Consider the following 25,398-nt stretch of genomic DNA (forward strand, 5'->3'; position numbering starts at 1 on the left):
GTACTTTTCTGGTGACCTCAAAGTCAGGTTTTCACAATCAAAATGATCACATATGAAATCTTTCATCTTTTCACAACTTGGATCCTCAGTACTTGAGTTACCACTACTCTCTTTTTTTAATTTATTTATTTTTTTTGGAGTACTACTTAATTTCTAACAGGGTGATTTTAATGACACTGAGCTTCCCAGGTGGCACTAGTGGAGGCAGAGGATGAGAGAGTTGGGTAGTATCACCAGCTCAATGGACATGAACCTGAACAAACTCCAGGAGACAGTGAAGGACAGGGAAGCCTGACATGCTGCAGTCTGTGGGGTCACAAAGAGCCGGATATGGCTTAGCGACGGAACAATAGCAACAAATTTTAGTGGAGATACGTGGCTTTAGACCAAGAAATGCTCAAGTGCCATGATGCCATTATAGACCGAAATATGAAGAACTTGACGATTTCTCTTTCTTTTTTCTTATAGAACATTGTTTTTTATTGAAGTATAGCAGATACAATATTAGTTTCAGGTGTACAGCATAGTGATTCAGCATTTAAATATGTTATTAAGTTACTAAACAATCACTGCAGTAGGTCTAGTTACCATTTGTCCCCATATCAACCTGTTACTGTATTTTTGACTATATATATGTGCTGTGTATTACATCCCTGTTGCTTATTTATTTTATAACTGGTTTGTCCCCCTTAATCTCCTTCACCCATTTCACCCAGCCCTCAACCCCTTCCCCTCCGTCGACCACCCAAGTGTTCTCTGTATCTGATGGTCTTTTTCTGCTTCTTCATTTGCTTTGCTTTTTAGATTTCACATGTAGGTGAAATATTTCCTTGATTTTTTTGTATTTGTCTTTGTCTAATTTATTTCATTTAGTATGATATTCTCAAGATCCATCCACCTTGTCACAAATGGCAAGATTCTGGGGTGTTTTTATGGCTGAATAATGTTCCATTGTATATGTATGCTCCATCTTCTTTATCCATTCATCTGCTGATGGACACTTCCATATCTTGGCTATTATAAACAAGGCTGCTATGAACACTGGGGTGCATGTATCTTTTCTGAGTAGTGTCTTTTTTTTTTTCAGACATATATCCAGAAGTGGAATTGCTAGATCAAATAGTAGCTCTATTTTTAGTTTTTTGAGGTACCTCCAGACTGTTTTTTATAGTGGCTACACCAACTTACATTCCTACCAATGGTGCACAAGGATTCCACATTCTCACTGGCATTTGTTATTTGTGTTCTTTTTGATAATAGCCCTTCTGACAAGAGTGAGGTGATAACTCATTGTGGTTTTGATCTGCGTTTTCCTGGTGATTATTGATGTTGAACATCTTTTCATGTGTTTGTCAACCATCGGTATGTCCTCTTTCAAAAAAATGTCTATTCAGATCCTCTGCCCATTTTAAAAATTGGATTGTTTGCATTTTTTTGCTATTGAATTGTATGAGTTCTTTGTATATTTTGATATTAAACCTCTATTGGTTATATCATTTGCAAATACCTTCTCCCATTCAGTAGGCAGCCTTTTCATTTTATTGATGCTTTCGTTAGCTGTGCAAAATGCTTTTTAGTAAGATTTATTTTTGCTTTTCTGAGGAGACATGTTAAAAAAATGATACTAATTTCAAAGAATTTACTGCCCGTGTCTTCTACAAATTGTGTATTTTCAGGTTACATTTATGTCTTTAAGCCCTGTGGAGCTTGTTTCTGTGTACGGTGTGAAAGTAGGTCACTTTCATGCTTTTGCATTAGCTGAAGAGATTGTTCATTCCCCCACTGTATATTCTTGCCTCCTTTTTGTAGATTAATTGCCCATATAAATGTGGGTTTACTTCAGGGCTCTCTATTCTTTTCCATTGATGTGTACATTTTCATGCCAGTACCATACTGTTTTGAGGACTGAAACTTTGTATTTGATATCAGGAGAGTGATACCTCCAGCTTTGTTGCTCTTTCTCAAGATGCTTTTGTGAGCTACCATTGCTTTCAAAGAGAGCTGGGCAGAAACACTCAAAATAAAAACGGTCTTATCGCTTTCTGACGTGCAGAGAGATCTGTGCAGGAACTCTGATGCAGTGAAGTGCATCCTAGCAGTTTGCCTGAGCTCCCCCTCATATCTTCCTCCACCCTCCTCTAAGACATGGACCAGGAGGCTCCCTGGAGCTGGCCCTTCCCCAGGCACCTGGACCCATCTCTGATCTCCTTGGAACTCACCCATCTTTCCCACTGTTGCCTCAGGGCAAAGCATCAGATTCCTATTCTAACAAAGTCACTTGTGGTAAAGCACCACTGGACAGTGATTACTTACCAAGGAATCTTCCTCTGTTATGCGTGCGTTATGGGGACTTCAGAGGATGCCTGGGTACCAGGCGGGGCCTCTAACCTGCAGCCATGCAGGAGATTGAACAGGCCCATATGGAGAGGTAGAGAAACCCTAGTGTCTTAATGACATGAGACTGTCTAGTTGGCCTTCGGTAACAATGTATGGGAGTTGGGTGGTCCTGACTTATTCCTTTCTCTTCTTACTCTGCTTCTGACTACTCTGATGTAATAGGGGATGATTCTGATCTCCCAGTAAATCCGTTCCAACAGATCAAAGCAATTGAGCCTCTTGAATTAAGCTTATATGAGCAATCAAGATTCATTGAATAAACTCCGAGTGATGAACTTGCTGTGAAAGTCTATGTCCTTCGGAAGCAAGAGACAATGATACATCGAGGACCAAAGACTACAAAACTATAATCACCTACAAGTCCCCACGTGTCAGAAGAGATCCTGGTACAAAAAATCGGTTTGGTTCTGGTACCTGTATAAAACATGTGGACAGCTGTGTCTACGCTGACAGCACTCCTGTAGGTCCTGGCTGCGTATCTTTGCTGAGGGGCTTTGCAAGGGAGGAAACCAGATAGAAAAGTGAAAAAAGGTAGCACTTTGGAGGTGTTCCTGCTTCTGTTCTTGGGAAGATGAGAAAGGAGGTTCAAGATCGTTTTGTTCTGATGCCCCTCTGGCTTGTCAGAGATGATAGAAGAAAATTGTTCTCGATGTGGAGGGATGAAAAGATGCTCCTTCATTCGGCTCTGCTGTTAAAATCCGTGGAAAGACGGGAATGTCTCCATCTTGGCAGGAACTCATGGTGGTAACTTGCCTCTAACTTGTCAAGTTTTCAGGTCCCTCTAGAAATGAAAACGTACATATTACATTTTTCATCATGTCAAGTCATCTCTCCAATATTAAGATAAAGCATGACGTGAATGCTTGCCCAGTCGTGTCTGACTCTTTTCAATCCCATGAACTGTAGCCTCCCAGGGTCCTTGGGATTTCCCAGGAAAAAATGTCACAGTGGGTTACCATTTCCTCCTCCAGGGGATCTTCCCCACCCACAGACTGAACACACATCTCTTTGTGTCTCCTGCATTGCAGAGGATTCTTTACTGCTTGAGCTACTGGGGAAGCCCAAGATCAAGTGAGTACCAGCATTTTGCCCTGAGGAGGGCGTCAGCAGTTCACAATTAATGGGGACAAAATTGGTCTCTGTTCCATGTGGACCCCAGGTAAGTGTGAAATAGTTTGCCTGCCCTGTGCACCTCCAACCAGTCATTCCCCACCTTCTCCCATCTCCAACCTGAGACTTTTCCACCGTTTCCAGCTCTTAGCATCAGTGTTCCTGTGTCCTGCTCTGAGCTGTAACAATGATTCGAGCTCCCAGTAGGAAGAGAAAACTAGTGGATGAAAAATGACGCAGTAACCTTTAGCATCAGAGAAAAAAAGATGGGCTGATTCCCCTCGAGGCATGTGAGCTACTGGAAGGCCCTCCCGTAGATGTTCAAAAGAAACAACTAAAACGGCAGGCGTGCTGGGAACCTCTCGTGGAGGGAAGCCTCTTCCGGGTTGCCCCCTGAGACATTTGAGGGGACGTGACCCACGGAGGCCTTCAGGGGCCAGGGCAGCCCTGGTTGATATGCTCCCCAGGCCTCAGCGGAGCCATCCAGCTGCCCAGAAGAGCCTGCTCCTCCAGTTCTGGGAGGAAGGGGAGCCCTTTCTAACCATCCCACTTCCCCCAGCACGCCATGGAGCCTCCTGCATCTGAACCACATGCCTGATGAGAACCTCTGGAACAGGTCCTGGGACCCTCAGTGCTAGCAAGCAGCTGAGGGAGGTGCTCTGCACCCCAGGGTGGAACTCATCACCATGCTGTGCGGTGGGTTTGGGGCTAGGCTCTCGGAGCTGGTCAGACGCAGGCTCTGCCCCTCATTAGCCTGGGTGGGGGCTTATGAGGGTCCTATCACCTCTGATATGGGGGTGGTCCCGGGGCCCAACAGCCAGGGCAGTGCCGGGGGACACGGGCTGAGATATGAGGGCACCTCCCTTCAGAAGCTCCCACAGTGATTTTGGAACCCTGCGCCTGAACTGCACTCCGCCCAGCTCAGGACTGAGCCAGGCTTCTTCAACCTGCTGCTGCGACAAGCCTCGTCACACAGACCCTCTCACCCCGCGAGCACCCTCATGGGGGTGCACCTCTGAGGCTCCCTGGGTGAACGGGAAAAGTCCTCTGCCCCACCTTTGTCCACTTGGCTCTCAGCCCACGTGACCCTCCCGCTCCCCACCCACATGTCCCTCCTCCCCCACCCCCCACGTGGCTCTCAACCCCTTTAGTCCTGTTCACAGGCCGTCTGCAGCCACTGCAGTGAGGAGGCTGCGCTTTCAAATGTCTGTTTTCTGAGGGAGTGGTGAGTTTGGGCTGAATTTTGTGCTGAAGAGCACCGCATGGCCCTCAGCACTGGGCCAGGCAGCCAGCTCACAGCCAAAGGGCCCCAGCAGTTTCCCCCGCAGCCTGTCTGCTGCCTCACCCTGCAGTGGGCTGATAGCACACAGCTACACAACAGCAGGGCTGGAATTCTAACCAGGCCCAGGCCCAGGGCCTCAGCCCTGCCCTCCTGATTTAAGGCAAATATTCAAGGAAGGAGTGGAAATTGACATCAAGGCACTTGAGCAGTTTGGTGCCCGTCTTAGCCAGCTGCTTTAAATGAAAAGAAAGTAAAGGTCACTCAGTCATGTCTGACTGTTTGAGACCCCATGGACTATACAGTCCATGGAATTGTCCAGGTCAGAATACTGGAGTGGGTAGCCTTTCCCTTCTCCAGGAGATCTTCCCAACCCAGAAATTGAACCAGGGTCTCCTGCATTGAGGGTGGATTCTTTACCAGCTGAGCTACCAGGGAGCATTTTAAAAGGTCTTGATCCCCCAGGACAGAAAGTAGATTACTGGCCACCAGAAGATGAGATCCTGGCAACATGGAGTGACGGCTTCATGGAGTCTCATTTCCAGGAAGTGAAAATGTTCTGGGTATATGTCAGGCAGCAGCAACACAACATCCTGAATGGGCTGAATGCTGCCAGATTTGCACGTTAGGATGGTCAGCTTCACATTGCATATATTTTGCCTCAATCAACGACAACAAAAAACCCCAAGAAAACCAAAAAACCAAAGTTCTTTAAAATTGGTCCAAGGCCTGACATGGGGCTCAGCCTGGCGATCGAGTAGGTAAACATTTGCTGCATGCCCGTAGGGTGGAAGGCAGGCTGTTGAGGCTCCTGCTCCTGGGGAGGGTGTCACCCCATGTTCACTAAGCCATCACGGTCGGACCTGGAGTCACCTGGGCACTTTCTGTCCCTGGATGCTCTGTTCTTCCTCCCACCATCTCCAGGGCTCTTCCAGCCTGCGCTGGTCCTACCAAGCCAACCTCACTGACCCGTCTCCCTCCTCCCACCCCTACTGCAGGGAGGCCCCCAAGGCACAGAGCCACCCAGGCCCCTCCTGATGCCAGACACTCCATCCCACCCTGGTTCCCCCAAAGCCAAACTCCCCAGTGGGCTCTGAGGGCTTCCAGTCCAGACCTCTCCCACCTGTCTCCATGCCCGCACACGCCCACCTGACTGATCTCCACCCCCAGGGCTGGTCCTCAGTCGCCCCTCCTCTTTCCCCATTTGGCAGAAGTACATGGTCCTCCACGTCCCAGCCACACTCGCCCTGTGTGTGTCCAGCCCACCAGGCCCACCCTGCCAGGGCCTTGCTGGTGGGGTTAACCATGCCTAGTTCACACCCAGGAGCACAAAGTCACTGCTTAACAAATGAATAATGAATTAGTCACTTCCTGGCTCCAGATAGCAGGACTGGGGGCCCACAGAAAGGATGCTAGAGCTAGAATGATAGGCACCAACATGAGCTGCAGGGGTCGTGTGGGCTGCAACCCACCTCCATCTGCTCGTGAATCCAGTCCAGGAAGGAAGTGATGCGTGTGTAGACTCCAGGCTTGTTCACCTCGGCACAGCCGATGCCAAAGCTGGTGGCTCCCACCAGCTTCCACACCCTCCGCTCCTGACACACCAGGGGACCCCCGCTGTCTCCCTGGATGGCAAGGAAAGAGCAAAGGGCAAGGGCACGGAACAGACATTGCCGCCCTGTGTCCCCTGTCCTGGTGACAGGACCCTGCTTCACCATATCACAAAATACAGCGTGTGGACGGAGCTGCATCCACCACCTCCCCCACTGCCCTTCTGGAAATGACTTGCCCTCCTGAGGGTGGGGTCCTGGTCCTTCAGGGATGGTCCCCCTCCAGCTGTCTCCCTGCCAGGGCTCATTGTCCTGAACCCACAAAGTCAAGGCAGCATGGGGAGCAGAGGGCTGCTTTCAGAGGGAGGATCTGCCTGGCCAGGGGCTTCAGCTGAACCAGGCAGTGTTGGAGTCTCGTCCACTGTGGCTGTGCAGGCTAGATTCACTGGTTTCCCCTGCCCTCTGCCCTTTTGGACCCCCTGGAAACTCTGAGACCCTCCTTGCCACCTCCGCCCAGCACTCAGGCAGAGGGGAGCGTTGAGTAAACACGGGCCTGGCCAGACAGGAAAGGGAGCGATATCTTAAGCAAACTTCTTCCCACACCCTGTAAATTTGCTTTTCAGTCGGTCATAGGGACACGCTGAAGGTAGTCTGTCCTGAGGGCTGGGTCGCCTTGCCCACGGCGTGGCCCCCAGACGTCACTGGGTGCCCCTACCTGGCAGCTGTCCACACCGCCTTTCAGGTAGCCAGCGCAGAGCATGGACGGGGAGATGATGCCACCGTACACATCCCTGTGGTTGCAGACCTTGTTGGAGATGAGAGGCACGGCCGCGTGGTTGAGGACTGGGGAAGCATCACCTGGGTCAGAGCAAGGGGATGGGGGCTCTGTGTGGTGAAGGGGCCCCACCGGGAGCTCAGATGACTGCCTGGGGGTGGGGTGGCCTGAAGGTAGACAACCTTAGAGCTTTGTCCCCTCGTGAGTGGGCTGGGGGAAACCCTGCTTCATCCCAGGGCCACTCATTTCCCTAAGTCACCAGTGTAGGAGGATGGGGCAACTATAGCCAGCAGGCGCCCCTCCCCCAGGGCCCTTCGTAGACCAAGCACTCGACCAACACCAGCCCATTTAGTTCCCTGAACCCAGGTAACAGAAGGAAACAGGCTCGTGAAGGTCCCACACACAGCCTTGGGGTAGAGCCTGGGCACGGTCAGCAGAAACATGTCCTCCAGGCCCCAACCCTCGGAACCGGGGGCCCTGCCACCTTCCATAGCAGAAGGGCCTTTGTGGATGTGATAAGACCTTGAGATGGGGACGCCTGCGTGGGTAGACCTTAAATGTAATCCCAAGGGTCCCTCAAAGGGCTAGAGAAGGAGATGTGATGACGGAAGCAGAGGTCAGAGAGGAGAGAGAGACTGGGGGACACTCTGCTGCAAGGGGGGAGGAAGAGCAGGAGCAAGGGACGCGGGGGCCCCAGAGCCTGGAAAGAGGGGCACAGATCTTCCCCCAGAGCCTCGGGGAGGATGGCAGCCCCCACCCTGACACACTGATTTACAGCTTCCGACGGCCACAACTGTGAGGTGGTCCCCGAGTGTTGCTTTAAGCCTCTAAGTCTGGGGTCATGAGTTGCAGCAGCAACCAGAAAGTAACAACATATCTGCGGTGGTCCAGCCTCACCCGCCTCACCCAGAGGGATGGACCCCCTCTAACTCCACCTGTTTGTAGACTGTGACCTTCATGTCTTATGGGCTCACCGCAGGGCACACCCCGCCTCTCACTCCTCTCAGGTCTCAGCATCCAGCTGAGGGTTTGTGCTCCCCCCTGACCATGGCATGTCCAGGGGACATTACACTGGGACACCAGAGGGGAGCAGGCACCGGGGCCTCTTGGTTCTGGGCACACTGGAAGCAGAATCTTGATCTCAGACCACTGACCTCCATCCTCTGTGGCCCCCCAGCCTGATGTCCAGCACAATTTTCCATCAGGAAAGTTCTCTTCAGAGTTGGGCAAACAGACCGGTTGGGTCATCTCTGTTTGGAGAGGAAACAAGAGAGCTTAGGCCATGGAAGCTGCCATCTGAGAAAGCCGCCACTTGGTGTCTGCCTCTCAGGGCTAGCGGTTGGGGTGTCTCCCAGAGAAAGTCCAGGTCCCTGGTCATTTGCTCAGACTAGGGACCTCTCCCTGACCAGAGCCCCAAAACAACCCTAGATCATGGCAACATGGGTGAGTCTAGACCACAGGTCAACCATAGACCGTGGCAACATGAGTCTAGACCAGAGGTCAACTCAACCCAAGACCAAGGCAACATGGATGAGTTTAGACCACAGGTCAACCGTAGACCATGGCAATGTGAGTGAGTCTAGACCAGAAGTCAACATATTTTCTGTAAAGAGTATATATTTTCTGTAAATAGTATATATTTTAGGCTTTGTAAGCCATGTGGCCTCCATTTCAACCCTTATCTCTGCCACTGTAGCATGAAAGCAGCCACAGGCAGTGGTGAACAGGGCGGGCTGTGTGCCAATAAAACTTTACTTAAAAGGAGGCAGAAGGTCTAATTCGACCCATGGGCCCTAGTCTGCCCACTCCTGGTCTAGACTGGGGGCACACTGCTTTATGGAACATCGTTCTGTGAATCTTCCCATCCCTCCTGACACATCTGGAGGCAATGAGCCTGCCTGTCCATGTGGGCTGTATCACATAAGCCCTCCACCAGAAGCTGTCCCAGGGCCTTCACAAGGCTACATTCTAAAATATGAACTAAGCTTTCCAGGTAGGACAAAACTGGAAAGGTGGAGAAAGGACAAGGGCATTCATTTTCAGTTTTATCAAAGTGCAAGTGTTAGCACCTCATTTTTTACAACCAAGGATCATTAATCATAATTAGCAAAGGAACACCACCATTACAACTTCTCTTTGTTTTTCTAGAAATATTTGTCTCAGAGAGTGACGCATAGAGAATTCCGTGTGCTGTGTGATAAATGCATTGATGACTCTACCAGCTCCAACCTGCTGTTGGTCCTGAGCCAGCTTTCTGCTCCAGCAAGGGCTGTGTTTGTTATACTCTACCTGATCTCCAAGCTGCTCTAGTCCTTGGGAAGAAGAAGGGGGCTTTTACTGATTTAGGCGGAGGCTCATGTGCTCTGTCATAATGGCAAGCAGCTGGAGAATTCTGTCCTGTATGACTTTTCTGGTGTTTTTAAAACCTCCAATCATTAGGACTTGACATTTCCATGGGTAAACAGAGCTGCTGGACTCAGCAGCTGGTTGTGAGAGAATATTTCTGAGTATATCCAGGAGTTGGAGATGCCCAGTTTATCTTCCAGCTTATAAAGAAAGGGCCACAGAGAAGATCCCACCCCAGCCAGCTGGCCAGCCTGAGAGGCCTTCTCTTCCTCAGCCAAGGTCAAGATACCAGGCATCTGGGTGGCACTGGCAGAGCACCTCACCAGAATAAGCACCAAACAAGGAAAAGCTCTTTGTCCCCACGGACCTAAGACCCTCTTCTACCACCCACAGGTACCAGGTGGCCTCCTCTGGGGAAACCCCTTTAATCTCCAAGAGGCATTAACTGAAAAAAAGTAGCTCAGGTGAGACCTCAGTGGCCCCAGGAAAACCAAGTTGGCCAAATTAGAACCACAAAGACTCTGAAGTCAAATAGCCATCAGAACCACAACCCACTAAAGTAGACCAAGAGCTGCACAGGAAACTTGAACAGGGTGACTGTCTGTTAAAACTGAAGATGTCTGTCTCCTAACATGCTGGCCCAAATGTCTAGGATGTGACTGAAAATTTCTCCTCATACCAAGAACCAGGAAAATCACAACTTTAATGCAAAGAGACAATCAGCTAAGAACAATCAACACTGAAATGAATCTAGACATAGGACTAGACATTGGAATTACCTAGTGGAGAAGGCAATGGCACCCCACTCCAGTACTCTTGCCTGGAAAGTCCCATGGACGGAGGAGCCTGGTAGGCTGCAGTCCATGGGGTCGCTAAGAGTCGGGCACAACTGAGTGACGTCACTTTCGCTTTTCACTTTCATGCATTGGAGAAGGAAATGGAAACCCACTCCAGTGTTCTTGCCTGGAGAATCCCAGAGACAGTGGGCCCCCATCTATGGGGTCGCACAGAGACGGACACGACTGAAGCAAATTAGCAGCAGCCGCAGCAGTGGAAATTGTAAGGCAGCCTTCATCAACATGCTTCAACGAGTAATTCAAATTCTCGTGAAACAAATGATAGCAGGAAAATAACAGATCCCCGGACGTACCATTAAAAGTGACAGGCCCGGCCAGCTTCATGAGGGCGATGTCATTGCCCAATCTCTTCGGCTTGTACTTGCTGTGGTAGATGATTTTTTCCACCAGATGCGAGGGGGCTGGACTGTCTAGCAGGGAAACAAGGCCCACCTGGATGGTCCAGGACTTGGGGAGGTAAAGACTGAAATGAGAGAGCCCCAAGCACTTTCACCCACAGATCACAAGTCTCCCGAGAGCCAGTGCTAAGGAGATGGCAGCAGATGCCCCCACAAGCCCTGCAGAAGCTCAGATCCACCCATGCGTCCCCTAGACAGGCCTTGATCTCTGCACCTCTGGGCATTTGAGAAATGAACTCACCTTTCCATAATGGCCCATTCTCCATCAGAAATCGAAACAGAGGCAGGTGGAAATAACATGGACACTTGCTACTGTGTTTGGAACTATTTTCTGTGGTTTTCTTCCACGCCAAACCCCCTAACAGGGGGGTTGCTCTGGGGAGCCCCCGCCCACCCTGCACCATCCCTCTCTCTCTCAGTCACTACATGGTCCATGGGAATGAGCTATAAGGAGGTCTAGGGGATTTGCATTGCTGCGTTTCCTATACTTGAGAGTTTCCTTCCCCTCTTTCTATCTTTTCTGTAAGAGCTGAAGGTCCTTAAAATGATCCTCGGGTCACCAATCCCACCCAGCTGATGGAGCCGGATCCACAGTGAGAAGGGTCTGTGGACCTTACCTTGTGACAATACAGTCCGTTTTCATGCTTTCTTGACCCGCCTTGCTGCTGACCACCCAAATCAGCCTTGTCCCCATGTAGCCTGTACTGGACGGGGGTCTGTGGGAGATGAGGATGCCCCCCACCAGGAGGTCAGGAGAACTCACTCATAAACACAGTGGGCAGCAGTGACAACCCACAGCGGGGTGATGACGGACCCTCCGCACAAGTGGTAGCCCTGGAACTGCAGGCTGGCCTGCCAGGGCCACTGCGCCAGCGAGGATGAGTTTCCACCCACGATGCGGGGACTGGAGCCGGTCCTCAGACCACAGGCTGCAGAGGGAGAGAGAACGGTGGGGCGGGTGCCTCGGGGGAGGGGAGGGGGCAGGTCACCTGAGACAGGGGATGGGCAGGGTGCTGCGGGGTGCAGCGGGCACAGCCCGTTAGAGCAAAGAGCTGGGAGCTAGCATCAATCTCCGCATGACACTCATGTCCCCAGGATGGTGACAGCGCTCCAGGAGCTGGGGAGCCTCATGAATGCAGGGGCTGACTTCTTCAGCTCCAGCTCCTGCAACAAGAGCCCCCTGCCAGGAACAAGGGGCTCCTGCCCAGGCTGGGGCTGAGGGGTTGGACTGAGCAGGCTGTGCCCACTTTCTGGTGGGGGGAGGGGAACCGTGAGTCAGGCTGTTGCAGCCACCGCGGAATCACAGAGCTCTGTGCACTGTGGTCCTGTCTGCTGCTGAGCAGTCTCTCTAGGCTGCCTCCCCTGACCCGGCAGGTGGGGTCACAGAGCTCCCACCTGGCACGCAGGAGGAAGGGCCTGGTGGCAGAGTGGTCCAAGCAGAGGGGACAGGAGCCTGTGAGCCAGGGCTTCCCTCTGTTTCTCTCTGCAGTCCTGCCACTCTCACCTGAGCACTTCAAGGTAACCACGTGGCCCGAGGTACATCCCTCCCTAAAATGGAAAAAGAGTGTGTTTAATGAAACATCCCAGGCCTCAAAGAGTCAGGTACCACTGAAGCGTCTTAAGCACTCACACACCTGAGGCCTGGGAACCAAACACTTTTTACTTAAATCTCGGGCTAAAAATAAATAAGTAAATAAACTCTATTCCCCCACTCTTGAATACAGATTTCAATTTTTAGTCTATTAAAAAACAACCAAGTCATTAACAACCAGTGACCACAGTGACGTATGGTGTATATGTGAACACTGTTGAGTATTTCTAGGCTTTGTATAGCTAACCATAAGAGACATATAAAGAGCTATATTAGATAAACATATACTGGTATCATTTGCTTGTCCATTTTACCTTGATGTCCTTCACTGGCCCCTGTGGGACACAGAATGTCCATCGGATGGCGTGACAGACTCCCCTGGCACCAAGTCCTTGCAGCCCAGGACACACGCACGTCAGACAGGAAAACCCACCCTGCGAACCCTCTGTAAATTCCTGCCTCTAGAGCCCAGTCCTGTCATTCAATCATGCAAGAAAAAGCTAATGTCACCAGCCCAGGGTTTTAGGACCCAAGTAATGAACTGTCCCTGCAAACTGCATGTGGGTCCAGGGGGGCGATTGTCAACTCCACGACGGCAGGCTGAAGACTATTGTGTTTTTTTTTTTTTTTTGAAGACTATTGTTTCCTGGAGCAAAGGGTATACTCCTCTTGGGGTTTGGTCCAAGAAATCAGGAAGAGTATGGAATGTGGGTTCAGAAAGCCTGTGGTACCTCCTTGCATCAGGCAGGTGACCCCTCTAAGCTTCGGGCACCTGTCATTTATGAATACCTCATTTCACCTTCCTTAGAAGATCTCCTGGAGAAAGAAATGGCTACCCTCCCCAGTATTCTAGCCTGAGAAATCCCATGGACAGAGGAACCTGGGAGGCTGCAGTCCATAGGGTCGCAAGGAGTCAGACACAACTGAGCGACTGACTGATTGACTGACTGACAAGTTATTTGGGGAAACATCTAATACAAATGGTGAACATTAAAGTACTTTGTAAATAAACTTAAGTTTCTTTCTTAATTCCTTTCTTTCTAATATTTTCCCCTCCTTCCTTCCCTCCCTTCTTTCCCCCAAACACATCTGCAGCGCCCACTATGTGCCCAGGCAGTACCGCACTTAACTGCATCGGGTGACCCCTTCATCATCCTTCCTCCGTTTCTCTGCTGGGCTCTATCTGCCTGGTTTGGGGTTAAGTTCCTGTACTCCAGCCTGGTGTGTCCACCCTATCTAACCAAACTGGCCAAGCCCTCAACTTGCACTTGGAGAACACAACCTCATGCTCAAACTCGGTGCATGACTAGACAGAGTGGACCCAGCACCCCCTGGTCACTAACCTCACGTACACCGAGTGGTGTAAAGCGGTCACTTTGTCATCTGGCAAGAGGTGATTGATGGACACGAAGTCCTCTTGAAACTGCTCTTCGAGCGAGTCCACTCTGAGGGTGTCTGAACTCACGTAGCTGCAAGCACATTGGAAATGCAGACCGGACCTGAGAGATTCACTCTGTGCCCCAAATCAATCTGGGCTCAAGTCATAGTGTCAGAGGTATCACACTGTGTAGGGGGGACGGAAGGTCCTGGCGTGCTCCCAAACCATCAGTGGCTTCCTTCTGCCAACCTAGCAAGGCATTTCAGACCTGGAAGAGTCTGGGACAGCCCCCTCCCTGAAGCCCATTCACCCACCCTTGGCTCCAGGCACATGGGAGAGAGAACTACTTCCTGATGTAGCTAGGTGGACCCCCGCCTTGATGCTGCCTAAAGCAAGTCCCAGAGGGGACAGAACATGGAGCTCAGTGGGGTGTTTTCAGGTGGGCACCAAAATGGGGTTGCTGAGAAACCCAGGTAGGAATGGAAGATTTTCCCAGGCTGCCCAGAGCTGGTGGGGCTCCTGTTACAGAGAGATGAGCAGTAGACAGAGCACTTTGTGGGGCTCCAGGACAAGTCAATGTTTGAAGGGCCAATGGAGAATGATGAAGAGGACATGATTTTCTTCAGATCAGGTGTTGGAAGAGTTATGACATAGCAGGACTTGGAACAAGCAAAAGACAAAGTCGCTGACTTGCTTCACTCTCGAACTCACCAACTTATCACACAGGATTTCATCAGGTCACTGTAAATGCAGAGGGGCGGGGCAGGCGGCAGGCATGGGATACAAAGGGCAGCTGGGTTTGGTTTGGAGGAAAATGTAATCAAGGCCGTGGCACTGACCCTCCCAGCCTCCCCAGGTATTGCTCAACCCGCTGATATGGCAGGTGCCAGGTGAAAGAGCCACTTGTCACCGAGATGGAGGTCCCAGTGAAGGTGGGCTGGGCTACAGGCAGGGCAGTAGGGATGATGCAAAGGGATCCCAAAGGCTGCTACTGGAATCCCACAAATCACCAGTCTCAGTGGTAACAATAGCCATGACCTCGGGCTTACAGGGTATCCCTGTGGTCCAGGCTGGCTTTGAAGCACTAAGACCCTTGAACCTCACAGCGACCCTCTAAAGCAGGTAATATTATTCGCCTTAAATTTGAGGCCCAGTCACATGACAGGGCTGCATGGGCACTGGGATTTGGACCCAGGCAGTCTGAGCTGTCAGTCCATCTTTTCTTTTTACCACAGACCTCTGACACGGGATCAAAGGAGGGCTTTCAATAGAGACGTAGAATAAATAAGAATGGACAAGAATGGATACAGAATAAATCTTAGAACTGGAGCAAGAGATAGGGAAGCAAACAGCAAGTTTAGAGGGAAGAAGAATGGACACCCTTGAGGTGACAGCCCAGAACCTTGGATCCACTGGACTTACCCTCTGAGGGAGCAGGGCATGACCGTCCTGGCAGATGGGGAGGGGTGAGCAAAGGAATGAGGGCTGCCGGGAAGTGTTGGAGCCAGGGAGGGGGGTCACTGGGCCCTTCTGCTTGATGGAGAGGAGGTCAAGGATTCCAGAAGGGGAAGTATTCCAAGAGGGAGAGGCAGGGGAGGCAGAAGGGAAGGGGAAGGGACGCCCCCTAGTGAGGCCAAGAAACCACCTACCCGGGAGCAGAAATGTCCAAGGGAAGCTTTCAGCTGTGAGCCATGGTGGTGGGTGTGTGTCTGTGTAATTGGTGCGAGTGTGTGTGTGTGCGTGTGTGTGTGTGTCTGAGACACGGTGTTGCGTGATATGGTATATGCATGGTGCGTAGTGTGTGAGTATGGTGTGTTTGCAGTGTGTGTGTGTGGTGTGTGTAGTGTGTGAGTAAGAATTGCATGGTGTGTTTGCAGTGTGTATGTATGTATGCGTGTGTGTGGTGTGCAAGCTTCCTCCAAGTCTATGAGGAGTCGAGCTTACGTCATTTGTCATTTCTGAGGGCAATTGTGGGAGTGATCTGCTATTGTCATCAGCCTAGAAGTGCAGCTGATTCCTGAATTCAGGTCACTGCTGGAGAAGACCAGGCGGGTCTCAGGGATACAGGCTGGAGGGCAGGTTTCACCGGTTTTGGAGGAAGGAGCTAAGAATACCATACTTCACATTTTGCAAGTCCAGGGTCCCTGGATTCAGAGCACTGTTTTGATGCCCATTTCCTTGGGTATAAACAGGGATGCTCACGTTCTGTGAGTAGTGTAAGCACTCAGAGCCCGCATGCTCTTAATCCTGAGAATCCAGAGCAAAGGGGAGCAAGAGAGATGTCCTGAGCAGCTGCTTGGGAGTCTAAAGGAAGAAGCCAGGAGAGGAGAGGGGCTGCATCAGGGCCAAAATATGTCACCGCAGTGCGAAAAGTCACATGGGCAACACAGAGAGCTGAAATGCAGAGATGTTACTGCAAGCGTTCTTTTTCCTATTTAGTGCTAAACAACTGTTTTAAATGATTAGACTTTCATTAAATTACTGACTTTTCAAACTTGACTCTCTGGGGTTCCTTGGGAAGTGGGACCAAGCAGGGTGGTGGCTGGAAGCTTCCCTGCAACTGTGGTCAGAGGAACCGGGGGTTCGGTCTCCAGCTCTGAAGCTCTTTACTGAATGCTTGCATCTAGAGTCCTGGCCTGAGATGCCCCCCAAACACGCCATGTCCCTTAGTGTGTCAGGACCTTGGATTGCGCACGCACCAGTGATGTCAGACATCGTGAGGTTGCCAACATCGTGATGTTGAGGAGCCCTGTGGGTGCCCAGATAAACAGCAGCTGTCTGCCACTGTGACCACTGCTTGTGTCCTGCCTACCGCTGGACGCTCTGAATTACCTTGGAAACCCCAGCTGGGCGCAGGCAACAGTCGCATGGTGACTCTTCCAGTCCTCAGCGCACACGGTCCTCCATGTGGCAGCCGTGAACACCTGGAGCACGGCGTTCTGGCCGCTCACACGGACTGGCCAGCACACAGGAAGACAGGTCATTAGTGCCCTGAAGGGCCCTGAGACCCGGCAGAGTTTCTCTGAAGCCCGCCCAGACCCTCCTGTGCTGAGTCTGACCTTCCCCTGACCAGCATCCCACCCCCACAGGGCAGCCACAGTTCTTATCATCTGGACCTGAGTCTCTTCCAATTGCTTATGGAGTCCCCCCAGCTTAATTTAAGGTCCATATAAGGCCCTCCCTTAACACCCAGCCCAGAGTTTCCTGGGGTGAATGCCAGTTGGGTCCCAGGTCTTGAGAATGGCATTGCATTCGACCCATTTCACAGATGGGGAAGGTCAAGGCAGAATTTTACTGAAGTCCTCATGCTTCTGCAGTGAAAAGGCATGACTTTACCACATCGGTACTCATCCTCCCCGTCTCTGCAGTTTGACACCCCGTCGCATCGAGCCGTCAGCTCAATACACTTAAAAGACGACCGGCACTTGTACTTCCCGGAGCAGTCAAAGTGGACTGAGGAAAGGAGAGGGGGTGTCAAGGAAGGCCTGCTTCAGTGCACCCCACGGACAACCGTGCACCTGCCACGCAGCCTTGAACTTGCTCCAGAGTGATAAAAGCTGCATTGAAACTACCACCCTGCCAGCAACCTGTTCCCCTCAGCCCAGTTTCTATTCTGGATTCCAGAGGGTGGGGCAGCTGCACCCCACTGTGTCTCCCTAAGTGGCCTCAAGCCACAACTTAAGGTGAATTTAGACTCTGGAAACTCAAGGTCAACAGAGAAAGTGCCTGGCTGTGGCTGACTGGCTGAGCCAGTTGAGTGAGGACCCTGGCCTCCAGTCTACCTCCTGTCATCTCTGACCCTGGGTGAGAAATGAGGGGACTGTGGACCCCAATGGCGAGCACGTGGAGACTTAAACTGATCTGAGAGCTCCTTATTTGAGGAGTAAATGAGAAGTTGTTCCCTATCAGAGACCATTCAAATGATTCACTTTCTCAAAAGCTGCTTGCACCTTATTTGAAACCTGGCTTGGCCTGGCATGAATGGCCTCCTTGTCTCCTCCACCGGCTCCCACCCCCTCCTGCCTGTGGGTTCAGTTTCATCAGCTGCCTTTGGACACATCTATCAAGGCAGGCTCCTTAGTGACAAAGACTCCAGCATGGCCAAAGGCTCTGACTGGGGCCCTCCAGAGTGCTGCAGGCAAATAAAGCTCAAATCAGCAAACCCAGAGAGTGTTTGCCTCAGTAATTAAGGCTGTGCAGTGGCCCTGGGAGGAAAGGGGACCTTGTGAGAGTCTAAATGCTTAACAAGTATTTGAGAAGCTACTAAATAATGAATGGTACTCACTGCCCAGACCGATGGCCAGCGCTAATATCAACGCAATTATCCCAATGACAATGATGGGAAAGAACTTCAGTGGCAGCAGAGACAGGATCTGGGCAGCCACTGCGTCGGCATCTAGAAACCAAAAAGTGGGGAGGGAAGAGCAAAAGGCCATGAAACCACAAATTTGAATGAAAGAAAACAAAATTTAGCTATTCCTCCACCTGTCCTCAATGCAGCGAATGTTCCAGCCAAAGAAAGCTGACACAGAGAAGAGACCGCCTACCAGGGGCACATTCTCTAAAATTTGAGCCTTACGCTCCCTGACTCCAACCCAGTTCTATTCATCCTCCATTTGGGGCTGCTGTGATGGGTTTAACTGTGTCCCCCTGATATGCTGACGTGTTTATGTTCAAACCCTCATAACTCAGAATATCATCTTATTTGGAAATAGAGTCTTTACAGAGAAGATCAAATTAAAACAAGGTCATCAATATGGGCTTTAATCGAAAATGACTGGCATCCTTATAAACAGGGGAAATTCAGACACAGACCCATACACGAAGAGGGAGGATAATGTGAAAAGACACGGGCAGAACGCCACGTGAAGATGAAAGCAGAGACTGGAAGGCATGATTGTCAGCAACCCCCGTAATCTAAGAGGCAAGGAAGGATTTCCCTGCAGGTGTTGGGGGGAGCAATGCCCTGTCATCACCTTGGTTTCAGACTTCTAACCTCCAGATGAGGAGGTGATAGATTTCTGTTGTTTTAAGCCAAAGAGTCTATGGTGTTGGTGGCCCTAGGAAACGAATACAGAGGGGAGGTAGGACCCCACTTCCAAGGATGTTTTCCTACAGAAGAGGGCAACATGCAAAATCCAAACAGGGTGCTCTCAGGAGAGGAAGAGCTGGGACTTTGGAGAGGGTCACCAGATGGCATACAGGTCATTCTCCACCAGTCATGGGTGCAGACACCGATGGCCTTCATTCCAGATCATCTCTTGGAGAGTCTCCCTGCCTGTGCTTGGAAACTCACAACTTGAAGTGAAGAGAGTGAAAGTGTTTGTTGCTCAGTCCTGTCCAACTGTCTGTGACCTCATGGACTGTAGCCCACCAGGCTCCTCTGTCCATGGGATTCTCCAGGCAGGAATATTGGAGTGGGTAGCCATTCCCTTCTCCAAGGGATCTTCCCAACCCAGGGATCAAACTCGCATCTCCTGCATTGCAGATTCTTTACCATCTGAGCCATCTGGGGAAGCCCCCACTGGCAATAAAGACTGTGGTTGTAAAATGATCAATAGCATTCCAAGTTGCCCAAAAGAGAAGAGAATTGGGAAACAAAAATGAGGAGGGGTGAGGAAATAATAGGAAAGGAGAAAAGAAAAGGGCACAGGGAAGGTCTGGGGAGAGAAGAATGAAGGGACAAGAGAAGCACACTAGGCTTAGTGCCAAGGGTGCCGAGCAGGGTGGAGGGACCATTGGCACGGCCCTTGTTTAGCCTTGGATGGAGAGCAGGTGGCTTGTTCCAGGCTGCACTCTCAGCACCCAGAACAACAGTGGCCATACTGCAGTCCTCAATAAATGTTAGTAGATTGAAGGGAAGGAGGGATGGGCAGATGGATGGACGGATGGATTGTTTCAGGATAATGAAAGTGGTTTTATCTCAGGGTCAGAGACCAGTTCTTTCCAGGATGATCAATTCACTGCCAGCAAAGCAGACTCCTTCCTTCTCCCTTCCCTGCCCCAGGAAGCCTGTCCCAAACCAGTCAGTCTCCCCACTGAGATGCCCACTCTCCAGTCTCACTTACAACTCAGCGGGAGCCCTGAATGGCCGCTCATCCTTCTAACTGTTCTGTAGCTAAGAAGGAGATTTAGGAAGTAAGCCCCAACTGTAGATTCAAGAGCAAGTCATTCAGTCATGTCCAACTCTTTGCGACCCCGTGGACTATACAGTCCATGGAATTCTCCAGGCCAGAATACTGGAATGGGTAGCCTTTCCCTTCTCCAGGGATCTTCCCAACCCAGGAATCGAACCCAGGTTGGCCACGTTGCAGGTGGATTCTTTACCAGATGAGCCACAAGGAAGCCCAAGGATACTGGAGTGGGTAGCCTATCCCTTCCCCAGGGGATCTTCCAAACCCAGGAATCAAACCAGGGTCTCCTGCATTGCAGGTGGATTCTTTACCAACTAAGCTATCAGGGGAACTCCAAAGAAAGTGAAAGTTGCTCAGTGCTGTCTGACTCTTTGTGATCCCATGGACTAGTTCTTGAGGCCAGATTACTGGAGTGGGTAGCTTTTTCCCTTCTCCAGCAGATCTTCCCAACCCAGGAATCGACCCGGGGTCTCCTGCATTGCAGGCGGATTTTTACCAACTGAGCTATCAGGGAAGCCCCTGCAGATTCAAAGATTGTCCCCATCTGTAGATCCAAAGATTCTCCTTCAGCTAAAACCTTTGTATCAGCTCACGTTTGCCCCTTTACAGCTCCTCAGCCGCATGCCCTGTGGCCCTGTCCTGGCCCCACCCCCTCCTCCTTGAGCTGTCTTTGAGGGCAAGCTTGGAATAAAAAGCAAAAGGCATAGTATCTCTCCAAAGAAGGAATGCAAATGATAAACAAGCACAAAAGAACCTTCAATCTCTTCAGAAACAGAAAAAAAAAAAAAGCATATTGGACATAATTGCATATCAACTTTGCAGTGTATTATTATTAGTATTACTCCTACTGAAGTCCAAGTGAAAAGGAATAGGTCTCCACTTAATAGTCAACAGGAGTATAATTTGTGTAAACTTTTTGAAGGTCAAACTGGAAATATGTATTGGTAAAGAATCTGCCTGCAATGCACAAGACCCCGCTGGAGAAGGAATAGGCTACCCACTCCAGTATTCTGGCCTGGAAAATTCTGACTCAGGTCACAAAGAGTCAGACACGACTAAGTGGCTTTCACTTCACATTAAAAAGCTTAAAAATGGATAGAATATTTGACCTATTAATTTCACTTCTAGGAATTTATTCTAAAAAGTCATCAGAGATGTACACAAATCTCTACAAACAAGTACACTTAAAGGAATGACCTTGATAATATTGATACATGGGCACATGAAAATAGCCTGCTGCTGCTGCTAAGTCACTTCAGTCATGTCCGACCCTGTGCGACCCCATAGACAGCAGCCTACCAGGCTCCCCCGTCCCCGGGATTCCCCAGGCAAGAACACTGGAGTGGGTTGCCATTTCCTTCTCCAGTGCATGAAAGTGAAAAGTGAAAGTGAGGTCGCTCAGTCATGTCCGACCCTCAGCAACCCCATGGTGCCCCCAAAAAAGTAGCTGGTGAAATAGCAAATTGTATAGAAATGCTTAAAATGATAAAGAAGAGGACTCGGCAAACTTTTTTGTGAAGGACCCGATATAAATGTTTTCAGCTTTATGGGCCATATCGGTCCCTTTCACCATTACTCAACTCTATAGCTATACGTGACAGAAGCCAGACAAAATGTGAATAAATGGATGTCTGTGTTCCAATAAACCGTAATTTATAAAAACAGACGATGGGCCAGATTTGGCCCAGGAGCCATTGTTTGACAACCCTAAAAGGCTATTAATTACTTAATGCCATGAAAAGATGAACATGATATTTTTAAGTTTCAAAAAGCTTCAAAATTGTACAAATAGCATAGGCAGGCCTCATTTTATCACTCTCTGCCAGCCAATATTGCAGTTTTCATGAACTGAAAGTTTCATAAATTGAATGCTGTGTAGTCAGATAATGGCTAATATTATTTAGAAATAAGTTAAGTGTTTAATTAAGCTAAAACTCAAGTTTTAACTAGGTATTAGGTACATTGTTTTATAACTAATGCTGTTGTACACCGAATAGACTACAGTATAGAAAAAGTTTGACTTTTACATGTATGGGGAAACCAAAAAATTAATATGACTCAATTACAATATTCGCTTAATTGGTGAATTAAGTGGTCTGGAACCAAACCCAAAATGTCTCTGGGTTCTCCCTTTATATGTCAGTTTCAAAGGGAAATACAGATATGTTGATAGGATAGGAAAAAGGCAAGAAAACCTATAAAATGCTATAGCGTTATCTCTGAGTAAGAGTATAAAATTGTGGGTCATTTCAAAAAATCTTTTTGATTAACTCCATTTCCTAAATTTCTATCATGAACAAGGCATTGACTTATTTAAAACGAAAAGTTTTTAAAAGTTTTTACTCTTTCCTGAAACTAGGAATTAATCATGGAGAAATTTTCAAAAATTAGCAGAAAAGAATATGTACACTGCTATTGGTATTCATATGATATATATATTATAAAGTATTAGCAACAATTATGTTAAATGATGCCAAATGGCCATGTAGATTATACATCTACTTGATGCAAAGTTGTAATTTTATTTAAAAAAGGGGGCGGCTTGTTTATAAAACCAAGAAAACACATGAACAATACATGTCTCTCTCTGCACTGTAGATGAGCATGTATTTATAGACAAGGACACAGAGAAAATAAAGAAGATATAAAACCCAGCTAAATGCTGATGGTCAGGTGATTGCAGGGCACTTTTTTCTTTCATTTGCACTGATGCTAATTTTTGAAAAGTGTTTGTAAATTGTGTATCTTTTGCCTTACTTCATACCTCTTCTCCCACCTCGCATTTGTTTGCATCAATTGTCCAAGTGGTTTAAAAGGAATCATATGACAGCCCCCCACACCGTGCTTTCTGGAACATGTCGCTCTGCTCAGCCCCCAGTTCAGTCTTCCTGACCACATCCGGGGCCAGGAGCCGCAGCTTCCTGTGACAAGTTCTGATAGGTTCTTACCAACAGGATCCTAACCAGGTATTAAGGAGCCCGCCATTTGTCCAAGCGTTTATGACCCACTTACAAAACCAACTTCCCTTCCTTTAGTTGCTAGAAGCAACTCCATCACCTGCTGTTGAATTTTAATCTAGGCATCTGATACTTTCAGGGGATCCAGCTTATTTGAAGTTTTCTGGAGGGGCTGGTGACCACTGATTGTCAGGACTTCCTGGAGAGCTCAGAGATTTCCTGGCCAGGATCTGACCCCTAGCTCCCCAGGAGAAATTGGAGCTTCAATTTCTGAAAACTTCCATCCAGAAAAATACCACTTGTCTCCAGGAAGTTGTTCAAAGAGGCCTGAACAAAGTGATGGCCTTTTTAATGCCCCTTCCCGCTGGGATTCTGCAAACCCGAGGAAGTGGCCTGTGGATGTGAAGACTCCTGGGGAGATATTTCTACAGGGGACCTTCAGCCACATGGATCATCCGTATCTGGGGGGTAAGGTGGGGGCAGACATCACACCTGGTCCCACTTACCTGGTGCAACAGGACTTATTTTCAAATCGTCAAGGCCGAAAAGTGATCTGAAGGAGAAGGGGGCTTCAGCGGCAGGCGGGTCGTTCTCCCCCATCGTGACTATTTCAGGACCTCGGAGGCCGGGCTCCACCTCCACCTCCACCTCCTTCTCGGGAAAGAGCAGAGAGTGCTTGCTTCTCTAGAGTATTCGCATCAAAAGAATCTTTGTCGAGAGAAATCTTTGAAATCTGACAATCCACATAAAACGCACTTGGTCCCGATAAATCAAAACTATTTGTCCGGGGAGAATGCATCTTTTTTTTTTTCCTGAGCCCCAGCAGATAACAGAGAAATGTCGAGAGAGAGCGAAAAACTATGAACGTAATTCTTCCAAACATGATTTTCCCAGTTTGCTCAACCAATTTTCAGCTCAATTGAATAGCATGTCATTAGAGATATGCCGGTTTATCATTTAGAAGTCAGTGTGCCATTATTTTTCAGAAGATAAATTACTTTCAAATACTTTCCTCCTCTCTTTTGTCCCCCATAAACTTGAACTTTTGCCTGCACAGGTGATAACACGTACCGTAATCATAAGTTTTGATACTTACATTATGTCCGTGTCCCTAAAATGCAGACAGCACCAGGGAAGGGACGGTCATCCCCAGTATTTGGAGCTTCCCATAAACACAGCCCTTTCCTGGCTCACACAGGCTTGACCTAATTAAGGATGGGAGTATCCTTGGCCTCTGGGTGCCCAGTCCCCCCCTTCCCTCGCAAAGGGAGGAGTGGCTGGGCACTGACCACAGGCTTGCACCAAAGCTACACTGGGGCTCTGTTCCCTGCAAGAGAATTCCACTTGTCACGATGCTGAACAGGTGAGAAACCTTTGGAAGTCATTTCCGGTAACTCAAAGAAGGACGGAGGGGGCAAGGAAGGGGCCTAATGTTCCCAACAAAATTCCAGCTTACTCTCCCAGGACTCAGGCATGAGTTCCCCAGGAAGCTGCTTCTGCAAAGAGCTAAAACCTAGAACATTCCAACAGTCGTATAAACACAGATATGTAGATCACCCATTGTTATTTTCTGTTTACGTGTAACATTTGAAACTCAAAAGGGAACTATCAAGCCACTTAAACTCTGTCTTCATGACATTTCTCGAAGTTATGAGAAAATCTAAGCAAGAGTTACACGTTAAAAATGTTTATTTCATTTTCACTGCAAGAGAAGCTTCAAACTGTATCTTAGGAAACTAATCAATTCACACTCAACATTTTTTACTTTGATGCTTGCTGATACATGCTGCTTGCCATCAGCTTACGGCAAATTCCACAGCGCAACTTTAGAACAAGCATAAGAATGAACAGCAAAATGCTTTCCGAAACAGGGAACCTAGGTAAGGAAGTCCCTTCCCAACAGGCCATGACTGGGAGGTTTCCACTGAGAAATGTTGAGGAGTCAACTTTTAGAATCATCTTCTCTCCACCCACCCACTTCACTCACCATTTCTGGAGCCGCCATCCTTCAAAACAGAAATAGCTTCCTTTTTCATTATAAATGCAAGCGTGATGATAAGCAGGCCGCCAACAGCTTAGTCCAACCGGGAAATATTTCCACCGAGTCACTCAGCCTTGTCGACTCAATCATCGCAGCAAATGGCAAGATCGCGGGCCTCTGTGTAACCCTACCTGGCGGCAACTATCAGGTAGCCACTGGGGGTTGACTGCAGAGACCAGGAGGGGAAAGGGTGGCTTGCCTTTAATTAGTAAGTGAGCAACCTTTTCAGACACTTTTCATCCGAGAGGCTTTGGGTCACAAGCACCCCTTTTATTTAAAAGAACTGAGAGGTCCTGCCCGATGCTGAGCAAGCTCACCCAGGGGGCAGGGAGACGCTTTGGTGGGTGCTTCTAGCCCCCTGTATGCCTGAGCCTAGATTTAGACTTGCAGCCACTCTGCAGACAAAAGACAGGGGACCCGCGGTCAGCACTGTGCAGACACTTTCTGGCTCGGTCGTGCAGGGGCCTCTGCCTCCCAAGAGGCTCCCGCACACAATACAGCTCAACTATGTGTAACCACAGAGCCCTGCTGCTGTGCGCCGGGGACTAGGAGCCCCTTTGGAAGGCTGGGGAGAATGTGAGCTAG

The 25,398-nt window shown here is 49.3% G+C and overlaps 1 protein-coding gene across 2 annotated transcripts; it reads right to left on the bottom strand.

Moving 5' to 3' along the window:
- Nucleotides 1-451: 451 nt before the first annotated feature.
- TMPRSS3 (transmembrane serine protease 3) lies at nucleotides 452-24,776 on the bottom strand. 2 transcript variants are annotated; one of them, XM_069555544.1, is made up of 13 exons: nucleotides 24,760-24,776; nucleotides 23,279-23,423; nucleotides 17,967-18,077; nucleotides 17,018-17,134; nucleotides 16,514-16,637; nucleotides 13,647-13,772; nucleotides 12,217-12,260; nucleotides 11,476-11,641; nucleotides 10,608-10,777; nucleotides 8,266-8,361; nucleotides 7,052-7,194; nucleotides 6,259-6,411; nucleotides 452-3,178 (listed from the first exon to the last, which is right to left on the bottom strand). In XM_069555544.1, exons 1-13 carry the CDS (start codon nucleotides 24,760-24,762, stop codon nucleotides 3,161-3,163), a joined length of 1,416 nt encoding a protein of 471 aa, XP_069411645.1. In that variant the 5' UTR covers nucleotides 24,763-24,776; the 3' UTR covers nucleotides 452-3,160. The 2 variants fall into 2 exon arrangements, with proteins under 2 accessions (XP_069411645.1, XP_069412311.1); XM_069556210.1 differs by lacking the exon at nucleotides 24,760-24,776 and adding an exon at nucleotides 23,869-23,977.
- Nucleotides 24,777-25,398: the final 622 nt, after the last annotated feature.

The sequence above is a fragment of the Ovis canadensis genome, chromosome 1, assembly GCF_042477335.2.
Source record: "Ovis canadensis isolate MfBH-ARS-UI-01 breed Bighorn chromosome 1, ARS-UI_OviCan_v2, whole genome shotgun sequence".
NCBI classification, from domain to species: domain Eukaryota; kingdom Metazoa; phylum Chordata; class Mammalia; order Artiodactyla; family Bovidae; genus Ovis; species Ovis canadensis.